Below are 14,822 nucleotides of genomic sequence, written 5' to 3' on the forward strand. Positions count from 1 at the left end.
TCGTGCATTAGATGAAGGTGGAGAGGTTGAGGCCATCGCTCTTGACATTTCAAAAGCGTCTGATAAAGTTTGGCATGCTGGTCTTCTCCATAAGCTTTCTTCTTATGGTGTATCCGGCAACATCTTTAAGATCATTGAATCCTTCCTTTCCAATCGTAGCATAAAAGTTGTCCTCGATGGACAACACTCTTCTTCTTATTCTGTAACTTCAGGGGTTCCTCAAGGTTCTATCCTTGGCCCTATACTCTTTTTAATTTACATTAACGATCTTCCAGATATTCTCACATCTAAGGTGGCATTGTTTGCTGATGATACTACCATTTATTCTTGTCGTGATAAGAAACCAACACCCTCTGATTGCCTGGATGGGGCATTTGAGCTTGAAAAGGATCTCACTTCTGCTACAGCATGGGGCTCACAGTGGCTGGTGAACTTTAATTCAGATAAAACTCAATTTTTTTCAGCCAATCGTTATCGCAATAATTTAGATCTTCCTATATTTATGAACGGTGATGTACTCGATGAGTCACCTACTCTTCATCTTCTAGGATTAACTCTTACTTCCAATCTTTCTTGGAAACCATATATCAAATCAGTTGCAAAATTAGCATCTGCTAAGGTTGCATCTCTTTATCGAGCTCGCCACTTTCTTACTCTGGATTCTATTCTCTATCTCTATAAATCTCAAATCCGGCCTTGTATGGAATACTGTTGCCATATCTGGGGCGGATCTTCTAATGATGTCCTTTCTCTTTTAGACAAGGTGCAAAAACGCATTGTAAACATAGTTGGACCTGCTCTTGCAGCCAACCTCCAACCATTATCTCATCGTCGTAATGTTGCTTCTCTTTCTCTTTTCTACAAATACTATAATGGGCACTGCTCTAAAAAACTAGCGTCTCTTGTGCCATCTACTAAAATTCTCGTGTTACTCGTCATTCAATTAAGTGTCATCTTTTTTCTGTGACTGTTCCTAAGTGCTCCAAAAATGCTTATTCGTCTAGTTTTTTTCCTCGAACATCAGTTCTTTGGAATTCGCTTCCTTCATCTTGCTTTCCTGATTCATATAATTTGCAATCTTTTAAATCATCTGTCAATCGTTATCTTGCTCTACAACCTTCATCTTTTCTCTTACAGTAACTTCCAACTTTAATTAGTGGCTGCTTGCAGCCTTGTTGGAAGCGAAGATGTTTAAAAAAAAAAAAAAAAAAAAAAAAAATATATATATATATATATATTATATATTATATATATAATATATATTATATATACAATATATATTATATATAATATATATAAATATATATATATTATATATTATATATATAATATATATATATTATATTATATATAAATATATATATTATATGTATATATATATATATTATATATATAATATATATTATATATATATATATTGTATATATAATATATATTATATATATATATATAATATATATATTATATATAATATATATTATATATATATAATATATATATATATATATATAATATATATGTATATATTATATATATAATATATATATATATATTTTATATATAATATATATATATATATATATATATATATATATATATATATATATATATATAATATATATCAGAAGATTAGCCAGCCCAATGGCACTGTGGTATATGCAGTGTCATTAACTCTCTAAAGAACTAATACAAGAATTTGGTACTACAAAGTATGACTCTTATAAGAACTAATACAAAAATTTAGTACTAAAAGGTTCTGTTTAATGTTAAGGTCCAATACTTACAATGTACTAAATCTTGTGTTTTATCTCTAAAGTTAGGTTTTATAGATAGTATTAAATCTTTAAAAGTATCATTAAGAAAGCCAAGTCAAACATTCTATCTCATACATTAACCTGTATTATCTTTTTACCTCTTTTATAAAAAAAGCAGAGCTCAACACAAAAAACTTTTCTTTGTGTTGAGTTTATGAATCTAATGACCACATTCTTTTTGACATCCCAGAAAAATAGGTTGTTAGATATCCAGTTATTGAGTTTAAGTTATTTCTTAACTCTTCTACAGCTTATGTTAACATTCCTGTCACAATCTTATAAAATTTAGTCCGCAAATTTTTGGACACTACTTTTCGAAATAAGATATCATAGTTTTACTTACTATAGGGAGAGAAACTATAAGCAAAGTCTACCTGAATTATATGTTGTCTTCCTTTTTTTTAGGTTTACAAAAAAATTTAAAGTTCTATTGGGCTAATTTATATTTTGCTTACCTTTTAATCAGCCTTGGCAGCAATAGCTGCCATACATATTCTTGGCATTCTACTTGGGGACTTATCCAATTTGTTGAAAAAATAGTAACTTCTCAATCCCATCTTTCCGAAGGTGTAGCATAATTTTTAAAACAGGTCAGGTTATCCTGCTACTGGTAACATGTAACCCAGTACAATCTGCTTCATGTCCTGCTGCCTTGTAGGATACGCCTTTTTAGGCAAAGGCAAGGAGATGCCAACTCCAACTTAAAATACCCCCTGCCTTGGGGCTCTTGGTTGAGTAAAGGCTAGAGATGGTGTCTCGATAAAAATACTCATCTTGGGCAGATGTTAAACGCATCCGGCTATTATTTTGTAGAAGGCCTCCTAGGCAAAGACTTAAGGGGTAAACAGATTCTATCCGTTGACCAGCTTCGCACCCCTTCTTCATCTATTAGGCTGGCGCAGATGTATTTTTAATACATTGTTTCCAGTTTAGAATGTTGAGTGCTGGATCTTCTTGACTCAATGCATGGGTTTTGCTTGTGTCTCTGTTTTTATGACTAGGCAACTCATTCTATTATCTCCTAATGTACAGCTCTAAAACTCAGTTTTATGGTTCTGAGGCCGGCTGGTAGTCAGGTTTCCCGAACTCTGTGGTAGCTCTCAGAGAGGCTGATACCATCAACAGCTGAAAAATATCAAAGTATTAACAGTGCCATGTTGCGCATGGATGGTGTTCCTGTTTGTACTTTTGGTGTGCATTGCGGAGGCCATATTTGAAGCCCTTTGTTACGGCTTAGGGTTTATTAGTAGTAATGAGGCAATTGTGTGGCCTATTAAACGGTGTTCTGAGCACTATCTATGCTTTGAGTCAAGTTTTTCAATCTAATTTTAAAATGAATAAAGTACCAAAAAACTATAAAACACAAAAAACCATCATCACCAAGTTCTTTAAACCTATCATTCACTAATATTCGTGGTCTTCAAAGTAACTTTTCCTCTGTTGAGTCTTATCTCTTGCAGAGTTCCCCAGATCTACTTGCTCTTTGTGAGACTAATTTGAGTTCGGCTGTCTCATCTTTCGATCTTAGTGTTGATGGTTAACTTCCTTTAATTCATAAAGACTCCAATAGTCACATGCTTGGCCTGGGCATTTACATTCGTAAGAGTTCACCCATTTGTCGTGAAACTAGGTTTGAATCCACACACTATTCTTTCATGTGCTTTTGTTTAGCACCACTTCACTCTGTTGCCTTTCTCTTTGTTCTATATTGCTCTCCTTCATCTCAAGACTGCACTCTTTTTGACGTTATTTCTGATCATATTGACCAAGCCCTCTCTCTTTATCCATCAGCTAATATAGTTGTTGTCGGTGACTTTAATGCTCACCACACTGAATGGCTTGGCTCTAGTGTCAGTGACTCTGCAGGCATTAAAGCCCACAACTTTCGCCTTTCTCAATCCCTAACTCAAATAGTCAACTTTCGAACTCGCTTTCCTGACAACCCTAATCATTTACCTTCTCTACTCGACTTATGTCTTGTTTCTGATCCTAGTCAGCGCTCAGTTTCTCCACATTCACCCTCAGGTGCTTCTGATCGCAGTTTGATCTCCCTAAAACTAATGTCTCATTCTTCTTCATCACCTGAATCCCCCTATTATCGTACCTCTTACAACTACAGTAAAGCTGACTGGGATTCTTTCCGTGATTTTCTTCGTGATGGCCCTTGGGTAGAAATCTTTAGTCTTCCTGTCGACAAATGCGCATCTTGCATAACTTCGTGAATTCAAGCTGGCATGGAATCTTTTGTTCCCTCTCGATGATTCCAGGTCAAGCCTCACTCGCCTCCATGGTTTTCCTCACACTGTGCTGCTGCGATTGCCAATCGAAACCGTTACTTCCATATTTATCAGCAAAACAATTTTCCAGAAAACAGATGTCTGTTTATTACTGCTAGAAACAGTTGTAAAAAGATTTTGTCTAACGCCAAAGCCCACTATATTCAGGTCATAAAATCTCGTATATTATCTCAAAAATTAGGCTCTCGTGACTTCTGGAGAATCTTTAATAGTATCAATAATAAGGGCAAGTCTATAATTCCACCTCTCTTGTATGGTTCAGACTTTGTCACCTCACCTAAAGACAAAGCTGAATTGTTTGCTAAAAAATTTTCATCAATATCATCTCTTGATTCCACTAGTTGCGTTCCACCTGATATCGTCAACAAACAGGTTGATCCATTGCTTGACATTAATATCACTCCATTCTGTATCTAAAGTGATTTCCTGCCTAAACTCATCTACAGTTTGTGGCCCGGCCAACATACCTGTTATTGTCTTGCAAAAGTGTTCTCCGGAGCTGTCGTCTATACTCTCAAAACTATTCAACAAGTGCTTATCAGAGTCTTGTTTTCCAGCCTGCTGGAAAGCGGCATCCTTTATCCCTATCTCCAAAAATTCTGGAGAGCGATCTGATTTGTCTAACTACCGTCCCATAAGTCTTCTTCCTATCATAAGCAAGGTTTTTGAATCTTTAATTAACAAACACTTAATCTCTCATCTTGAATCTAATAACTTACTTTCTGACCATCAATATGGATTTCGATCTTCTCGTTCTACAGCTGATTTGCTAACAGTAATAACTGATAAGTTTTATCGTGCATTAGGTAAAGGTGGAGAGGTTGAGGCCATCGCTCTTGACATTTCAAAAGGTTTTGATAAAGTTTGGCATGCTGGTCTTCTCCATAAGCTTTCTTCTTATGGTGTATCTGGCAACATCTTTAAGATTATTGAATCCTTCCTTTCCAATTGTAGCATAAAAGTTGTCCTCGATGGACAGCACTCTTCTTTTTATTCTGTAAGTTCAGGGGTTCCTCAAGGTTCTATCCTTGGCCCTATACTCTTTTTAATTTACATCAACAATCTTCCAGATATTCTCACATCTAAAGTGGCATTGTTTGCTGAGGATACTTCCATTTATTCTTGTCGTGATAAGAAACCAACACTCTCTGATTGCTTGGAGGGGGCCTTTGAGCTTGAAAAGGATCTCACTTCTGCTACAGCATGGGGCTCACAATGGTTGGTGAACTTCAATACAGATAAAACTCAATTTTTTTCAGCCAATTGTTATCGCAATAATTTAGATCTTCCTATATGTTTGATTGGTGATGTACTCGATGAGTCATCTACTCTTCATTTTCTAGGATTAACTCTTACTTCCAATCTTTCTTGGAAACCATATATCAAATCAGTTGCAAAATTAGCATCTGCTAAGGTTGCATCTCTTTATTGAGCTCGTCACTTTCTTACTTCGGATTCTATTCTCTATCTCTATAAATCTTAATTCCGGCCTTGTATGGAATACTGTTGCCATATCTGGGGCGGATCTTCTAACGATGCCCTTTCTCTTTTAGACAAGGTGCAAAAACCCATTGTAAACATAGTTGGACCTGCTCTTGCAGCCAACCTCCAACCATTATCACATCGTCGTAATGTTGCTTCTTTTTTTCTTTTCTACAAATACTATAATGGGCACTGCTCTAAAGAGCTAGCGTCTTTTGTGCCATCTACTAAAATTCATTCTCGTGTTACTCATCATTCAATTAAGTGTCATCCTTTTTCTGTGACTGTTCCTAAGTGCTCCAAAAACGCTTATTCGTCTAGTTTTTTTCCTCGAACATCAGCTCCTTGGAATTCGCTTCCTTCACCTTTTTCTCCTGATTCATTCAATTTGCAATCCTTCAAGTTGTCCGTCAATCGTTATCTTGCTCTACAATCTTCATCTTTTCTCTTTCAGTAACTTCCAACTTTAATTAGTGGCTTGTTGCAGCCTTGTTGGAAGCGAAGAGGTTTAAAAAAAAAAAAAAATCTCATAAAATCTCCAGAACTTTCAACATTTTCTAAACCATTTACATATGCTTCACTGAATCTTGTTTTCCTGTCTGCTGAAAAATTATATCTTTGGTTCCAATTTAAAGAAAAAACTTTTATCTAGTGTCTAACAACTTACTCCCTGAAAATCATAACAGGTTTTGGTCCTTCTAAAGTTTAGCATGCTGGTTTTCTCTGTAAATTCTTTTCATATCGTAAAATTCTGGGATATTTATAAAAATATTTAATCATTTTAGCTTAGAACCAACATCTAATTTTTAATGTGATTATTCTTCTATCACAACTTGGATGGTAAAATTTTTTCAGTGGATTCAGTGGATCAGTGGGTGGTAAAATTATTGCAATAGAAATATTAATAGGAATAACAATATTGCAAATTATTGCAATATTGTTATTCCTATTAATATTTCTATATTTATGAATGGCAACACTCTTTAAGAGTGTTGCCATTCTTATATATAAACTAATAAATAAAACAAAGATTTATGTTCAATGAAAATTGTAAAAGAGAAAATAATCTCATACTTCTATCTTTTAAATAAATTTAGCGTTGCATAAGTTTGAGCCTTTGTTCCACAGTCATTGCATTTTGTAATATTTGTTTTTGTCATTGCATTTTGTTGTATTTGTATGTCCTTTTTTCTACAAATCCTTTGGTTGCTGCTCCTGTGAGCTATAACTCACTTTTTATATTACTCTATCCCAATATTGTATTCAGCTTTGTGTATAGTCTATTTTGTAAATTCCAATTTATTTTAGTTTATGGGCTGTGAGTTGATGGGAAAGACACTAGCTATCATTGGACTTGGAAGAATTGGTCGAGAAGTTGCTCTGAGAATGCAATCTTTTGGAATGAAGGTATGTATATATATATATATATATATATATATATATATATGTTTTTAAAATCTTTAAAAGTCATATTCTTGTTATACAATATGTTTATAAATATGTAAATTGCTTTCAATAAAAAAGGCAGCATATAACTATTTTTAAATATTTATATAGTAAATATATTGTGCAGAACACCAAAGAGCCTGTAAAAATCAAAAACGGTTGAGTTCAGGAACCACAAAACATTCTTGAACATGCCGTGGTAACTGATTGGCTGAATTCTAAGACCTTGGCAGTCGTTCCAGAATACAGAATAAGAAAAATTAGAGAATTCCTGGAGATAAACAAAGCAAAAGTTCAATATGAGATAGGTATTGGGCAAACTGTTCTAAATTGAGATGACGGGGATAATGTTAAAGCAAAAACTTGGGGATCCATTTTGACCAAAATTTAACTGAAGTCATTATTATATTATTAAATTGGTTTTAATATTTTACGCTTTTTAATGTCTTCTTTTAATTTGTTTTATGTTATTTTGTAACGTTTTATCATTACCAGATGACCACAATAGTTCAGCAAAATATTGTTAATATATTATTATATTAAAATATATTTAAAAATAGTTATATGCTACCTTTTTTATTGAAATCAGTTTACATATTTATATATGTATGTATATATATATATATATATATATAATATATATGTTGAGTCTTATTTTTGACGTGAACTCAGTGTTCATCAGACCTACTTGCTCGTTGTGAGACTAGTTTGTCAGTCAGCTGTTTCATTTTGTGATCCTAGTGTTGATGGCTATCTTAGTGTTGATGATTAGCCTTTAATTCATAGAGTTTAATAGTAATATGCATGGTCTTTTTACATTAGTCACATCCTTGGCATTTACATTTGTAAGAATTCACCCATTTGTCAAGAAACAAGGTTTGAATCCATAGACTATTCTTTTATGTGCTTTCGTTGAGCACCACTTCATTCAATCACCTTTCTCTTTGTTCTATATCGCTCTCTTTCATCTCAAGGCTGCACTCTTTTTGATGTTATTTCTGATCAAATTGGCCAAGCCTTTTCTCTTTATCCTTTAGCCAATATCGCTACTGTTGGTTACTTTAATGCTCATCACACTGAATGGCTTGGCTCTAGTGTCAGTGACTTTGCTGGCATTAAAGCCCACAACATTTGCTTTTCTTAATCTCACAAATAGTTAAATCGCTTTCCAGACAATCCGAATCACTTACCTTCTCTACTTGACTTATGTCTTGTTTCTGATCCTAGTCAGTGCTCAGTTTTTCCACATTCACTCCTATATGCTTCTGATCATGGTTTGAACTCTCTAAAACTATTATTTAATTCATCATCATCAGAATACCCCTATTATTGTACCTCTTACTACCTTAAAGCTAACCAGGACTTTTTTTATGACTTTCTTTGTGATTGCTCTTGGGAAGAAATCTTTTATCTTCCTGGTGACATAGTGCTTCTTACATAACTTCTTGGCTTCAAGCTGGCATGGAATCTATTACTTTCCTTTGGATGATTTTAAGTCAAGTTTTACTCTTCTCCATAGTTTTTTTCTTATTGCGCTGCTGCAATTTACGATTATTATATTTATTGCCAAAAAAAACAGATGTCTGTTTACCATTGCTAGAAACCTTTGTAAAAAGGTTTTGTCTAACGCCAAAGCCCACTATTTTCAGGTCACAAAATCTTGTATTTCATCTCAAAAATTAGGTTCCACAGACTTCTGGAGAATCTTTAACAGTGTCTTTAATAAGGGCAAATCTGTTATTTCACCTCTCTTGCATGGTTCAGATTTTGTTACCTCACCTAAAGACTAAGCTGAATTGAAAGCTAAGAACTTTTCATCAATATTATCTCTTTATTCAACTAATCACATCCTACCTGATATAGCTGAAGTGCTTATCAGAGTCTTATTTTCCAGCCTGCAGGAAAGCAGCATCTGTTATCCCTATTTTTAAAAATCCTGGAGAGAAATCTGACTTGTGTTTCTACTGTCCCATTACCCTTCTTTTTATCATAAGCATGGTTTTGAGTCTGTAATTAACAATCACCTAATCTCTCATCTTGAATCTAATAACTTACTGATCATCAAATATGGTTTTTAATCTTCTTGTTCTACTGCTGATTTGTTAACAGTAATAACTGATAGGTTTTATAGTGCATTAGATTAGGTTTTAGTATGCATTAGATAGTTAAGGCTATCACTCATGACATTTCTATTCCTTTGATAAAGTCTGGCATGCTACTCTTCTCCATAAGATCTCTTCCTATGGCATATCAGGTAACATCTTTAAGATTATTGAATCCTTCCTTACCAATCGTACTATAAAAGTTATTCTTGATGAACAGCACTCTTTTTCATTTCCTGTAACTTCAGGGGTTACTCAAGGTTCCATCCTTGACTCTATACTTTTAAATTTACATTAACGATCTTCCTGAAATTCTCACATCTAAGGTGGCCTTGTTCGCTGATGGTACTACCATTTATTCTTGTCTTGATAAAATTATTACATATAAAGTGATTCTATTTGTTGACAACTCCACTTTTTTCAAAAAAAATCTTTGCTTTTTGATAGCTTAGAACTAGCAGCCGGTTTTTAATCTGATCTCTCTTCTGTAACAGCTCAAGGCTTGCATCCAAAATTTTAGTTAGACAGTATAACTCATTTATTTACTGCAAAAATATATTGCAATTTTGTTGGCATTCCTATATTGACGAATAGCAACCCTCTTACTCTCTGACTAAGTCTAAAAGCACATTGTAAATGTAATTAGACCTGCTTTATTTGCCAAGCTTGAGCCACTTGCCCATTGTTGTAGAGTTGCATTCCTTTCTGCTAAATCTTATAATTTTGCTAGGGCCTGGGCCAGGTTTGCAAAAAGTCTCATTTTTAGCCGGGGCCCTGGCCCCGGTCACTTCTCAGTATGTATTTATATATTTGTGTGTGTATGTGTGTATATATGATATGCTGCTTTTTTACTTTATATTAATATTTGTACTATTGTAAATTTCATTAAAATGTTGATATCTAGCTGTTTATGTGCAATTTTTTGCAACTTGCTCCAAACCTAGTTTAATACTTGCTCCAAATCTTGTTTATTGCATGCTCTCATATACTATTCCATCTTGATATTTTCAAAGTCAACAATTTTAAAGTTTTGCAGAAAACTTAAATCAATTACACTCCTTGGTTTGGTTTTTGTTTCTGACCTTGATTCCTTGGTTTTTACAAATATTTTATGTGGTAGCTTATTCTAATCTCTTTTCTACTGAAAAAATTCTTATATTTAGATGCAAGTATTGATTTATTTTTTCAAGTCAAGTTGTACTCTACAGTCTGTTGTGTTGTTTCAAACATGCTCTAATATAGATTAAATTTAAACTTTTTAGACTCTTATTAACAGTAGTAAATTGTTACTGATAAAGGGTTTTTTTATTATTTTCAAGAAAGTTGAAGTTGAAGATATCCGTTAGTATAATGTGGTATCCATTAATCTTTTCTTAATAATATTTTTTTTGCTCCATGATGTATTGAAAATAACTTATTGTTTACTTTTTATTACTGGAAATAATTTTATCTGCATACAGATATATCAAAATTGTTCAACACACTGCCCTTTATTTGTGGTTTTTTTTTTTTTTGAAAAAAAAAAAAAAAAAAAGTTTTTTTAACAATTTGACCTCTAAAAATAAGCATTATGCTCTTTAAGTAAAATTATAGATTGTTTGCAGCAAAGTGAATTGTATTTTATATGATTTGGCATTATAATTGTAGATTGTGGTTATTATTGTATTATATAGTTAAAATATTTAATGTTACATATTTTTTCTTGTGATTAGCATCATGATTTAGTTTAATATTTTATAGACAATAGGGTTTGACCCATTGGTTAGTGAAGAAGAATCAAAGGCTTTTGGAGTTCATTCATTACCTCTAGAAGAAATATGGCAACAATCTGACTTTATAACTGTTCATACTCCTTTAATTCCTCAAACTAAAGGTCTGACTTGTTAAAATATTTTCATACTTATATTATTTAGAAATTTTTTTAAAAGCTCTTATCCTTTCTGACCCCTATAAATAATTTTATCTCAAAGTTATCTGAAATCACTCTGAGGTGCTTTAATAATAGATATTAGAGTAGGATTTTTCCGCTATTCAAATATTTCATTGAGATATTATAATATTGAGAGGTAGAATGAATTTCAAACCTTTTTAAGTTGCGGTAAGTAAAAAATATCACAATTGTAAACTGAATTTTGTTTTCTATTTCAAAAAATATAAAAGCAGCAAAAGGAATATTTTTTCAAAATAAAATTTTATAAAAAAGATAAAAGAATTAAAAAAAAAATGTTTTATTTGAGTTCTGAACAAATTAACACAACAATAAAATGAACTTTTTATTTAAATTCCAAATAAAATAAAATAAAAATGGAAATACAAACTTTTATATTCCCAATATAGAATAATATAGTATTTGAAATAAAACAGCAAAACAGACGTTCTATTTAAATTCCAAATATGAAAAAAAAATTTAAAATAAAAACCAAAAAAAGATTATTTCATTATGTATGATGATTAAAAATCAGTATGATAATCAGTATGATGATTAAAATAAAATAAAACTAATTATTACTTAACAAACATCGATGTTTAAAATAAAAGTCGGCAAACTCTGCATTTGATTTTCTGTCAATTTTATACTAAACCTTTGCCCATTTATGGATCTGTCTGTTTCAAAATTTTTTGTAAACCTTATTATTGCTAATTCTAAGGGTGTATATATATATATATATATATATATATATATATATATATATATATATATATATATATATATATATTTATATATTTATATATTTATATATTTATACATTTATACACATTTATATACATATATATATATATATATATATATAATTTTTTTTTTCTTTTTATTTTGCCTTTCTTAATCTCTAACACAAATAGTCAATTTTTCAACTCACTTTCCAGACAATCTGAATCATTTACCTTCTCTACTCCACTTTTGCCTTGTTTCTGATCCTAGTCAGTGGTCAGTTTTTCCAGATTCACCCTTATATAACTCTGATCATGGTTTGATCTCTCTAAAACTATTATCTCATTTTTCTTACAATTATCTGACTTTCTTTGTGATGGCTATTGGGTAGAAATCTTTCATCTTCCTGCTGATAAATGTGCTTCTTATGTAATTTTTGCAAGTTCAACAGCAAAGAAGACATTGGAGACAGTTTTACAGGTGTGGTTAAGATTTGCATATTTTCCTTACCAGAATGATGTCAACAATCTAATCAGAGATTCGGTTCTTACCAAATCAAATGCTGAGCTTCTGACTGGCTCAGACTGGCACAATATTACAGAAAGGAATGACCAAATCAGACTAAGTTCTTAGCAAACAATTTGTTATTGTTTTTGACAAAGTATCAGCAACTTTTAAGTACCTCCAAGATTTTTTTTCAAAACTATCTGAAACTAAAATCTCCTTTTTGGCTACCCAAAATGCCATGAACAATTGCAACAACAACAAAAAATGAAAACTATGTGAATTTTGTTCAGATTCTCATATAGAATTATGCCAAAATGGGATGCAGAACATCACTCAAAACACATATCCTTCAAGTTCATCTCAATATAATTCAAGGATATTATGGATGCTTACCCAGAAGAGCAAGACACTCTAAGTGCGCTTTTATGAAGATATAATGGGCTTTGAAAGTCAATATCAAGGCCAGTTTAACAATAATATGATAGGACTACATATGCAATGGAAATATAAAACAATCCAAGGACATAACTTCTGTAATGTAGTGTTTTTTTTAAGGGTATTTTTGAATTATTGTATAAATATTAGTTTGAGTAGTTAAAATAATTTTGTTACAACAATTTGAGTTGTTTTTTCTCCACTGAATAAAAACTTTTAGTTCAAATTCTCTGATGGAATGTTTAGCCACTCATGTAGTCTGTAGTTTTAAAAAATGAAAAAGTAATCAATCAAAGACAATAAAAAAGATTTTTTTTTATTGTACCATTAAATAACTGAAGGTCTAGGTTTTTAAGAAGAAAATACTTTAAATGTTTACAAGTTTCTGACATTATGGTCATCAATGACATTGTGGTTTTTTTCTGCATAACTTGTTGAGCAGTTGTAGAGTGAACAAGATAAAGATTCCTAAGATCAGCTCCTCAGGTATTTATTTCAATTTCATCATGTTTGATTTTTACTCATTCAGGGTCATTTGATTTAAGCTCACTAAATTAAAAAAAATGGCAGTGGCGCCAGGAGTAATAGTAGCTTTCAGAAAGAATTTTTGTAAACAATTCAAACATGCTCTCAAATATATTTTTTACCTTCTTTATCAGTGAGCCTAAAAAAGTAAAAGAGAAAGAATATTTTTGGATGATAAATGGGGTTCGACATTCATTTTGCATGATAATTAGAACCAGCATACCAAATGTGGAAACCTCTTTTAATACATCTGCCAACAAAAAGCTGAACAAGTTTTACCAGTTCTTCATAGTCCTAACATCGCAATGTTTTTCCTTCAAACATTTTTTCTTTATTTCTTTAATTTTGGTGTATTTAAATTAAAAAATATTTTGATCAAATGGTTAGTTCCATATGGTTAGGGTTGTGATTGTGAAATCCATGATTAAGATTGTGATTGTTTAAATCTTTCAAAAAACTTAGCATTGGATACAATAAACTTATGTTTTTTGAAAGATTTATAAACATAGACCACACATAGCATAGAACAATGCTTTTATGTAGTTTATGATACAACAGCTGAAAAAAGAGGAATTACATGAGTTTATGATACAACAGCTGAAAAAAAAGGAATTACTATTCCTCTTTTTTCAGCTGTTGTATCATAAACCCATGTTCTTTCTACTTAATGCTTTTAAGTGATGAAACTAACTAGTTTCATCACTTAACAGCATTAGATTGACCAGCGTCATTAACAGTTTGTAGAATCAGAGGAGGCTTTGCATTCACTAGAAATTGCTTCTTTTATAAAACTTAAGACATACATGTTTTTTCATACCAATAAATTTCTAAATGTCATATGACATGTATGTCTTATAATGTATGACATTCTAAATAACATATATCATTTAACCTATATAAATATAGCACATATTATGTAATAACTTATATAAATATAGCACAATGCACAACTGGTTTTTCTAATATAGATTTATTTAAAATTTAAAAAATAAGTAGTTGATTTAACTATTTAACATCGTATTTAATTTTTTGTCAATAATATTATTTTTTGTGTGTCTGGTATATTGTATTTGGTCTTTGGTGTGTCTTCAAAACAAACTTTAGTACAACCTTGACATCCATTTTTAATAATAACCTATTACATTTCTGACAATCCTCAAGTTGCTGATGGGAGTTTTGTTCTATAGCAGAAAATAGACTTTTTCATATTCTCAATATTCTTGAAGGGTTTTGTAGCAGCAAATAGGTTTTAGTTTAGATATGATATATTGAATTTTACATATGTTATTCAGGAATATTTTAATTAAATATTCAAGATTATTCTGTTTGCTGATCTTGCTTTATGAATCAATGTTTTAAAAAAGTTTTGTTTTGTAAAGCTGGTTAAAACTCCTATACATATTGCTAACATTTTTCTTAAAATAGAATATGTCAACAGTATAAAATATCAGTGAATTAAAAGCTTCATATTGCACATAGATAATGTTCCTGTTAGTGCTTTTGTCGTTAATTGTTGAGGCTACATAGGAGTCCTTCTTTACAACTTTGGATTGTTTATTAAAAC

The 14,822-nt window shown here is 31.5% G+C and overlaps 1 protein-coding gene across 1 annotated transcript in view; it reads left to right on the top strand.

The window, feature by feature from the left end:
• The window catches only part of LOC100200310 (D-3-phosphoglycerate dehydrogenase), a 56,957-nt gene that overhangs the window by 25,814 nt on the left and 16,321 nt on the right, over positions 1-14,822 (top strand). Inside the window, exons 5-6 of the mRNA XM_065810710.1 lie at positions 6,902-7,000; positions 10,882-11,014. Coding sequence (XP_065666782.1) covers positions 6,902-7,000; positions 10,882-11,014 — 232 coding nt within the window. The remainder of the gene's footprint in view (positions 1-6,901; positions 7,001-10,881; positions 11,015-14,822) is intronic.

This window comes from Hydra vulgaris, chromosome 11 (assembly GCF_038396675.1).
Source record: "Hydra vulgaris chromosome 11, alternate assembly HydraT2T_AEP".
Taxonomy (NCBI): domain Eukaryota; kingdom Metazoa; phylum Cnidaria; class Hydrozoa; order Anthoathecata; family Hydridae; genus Hydra; species Hydra vulgaris.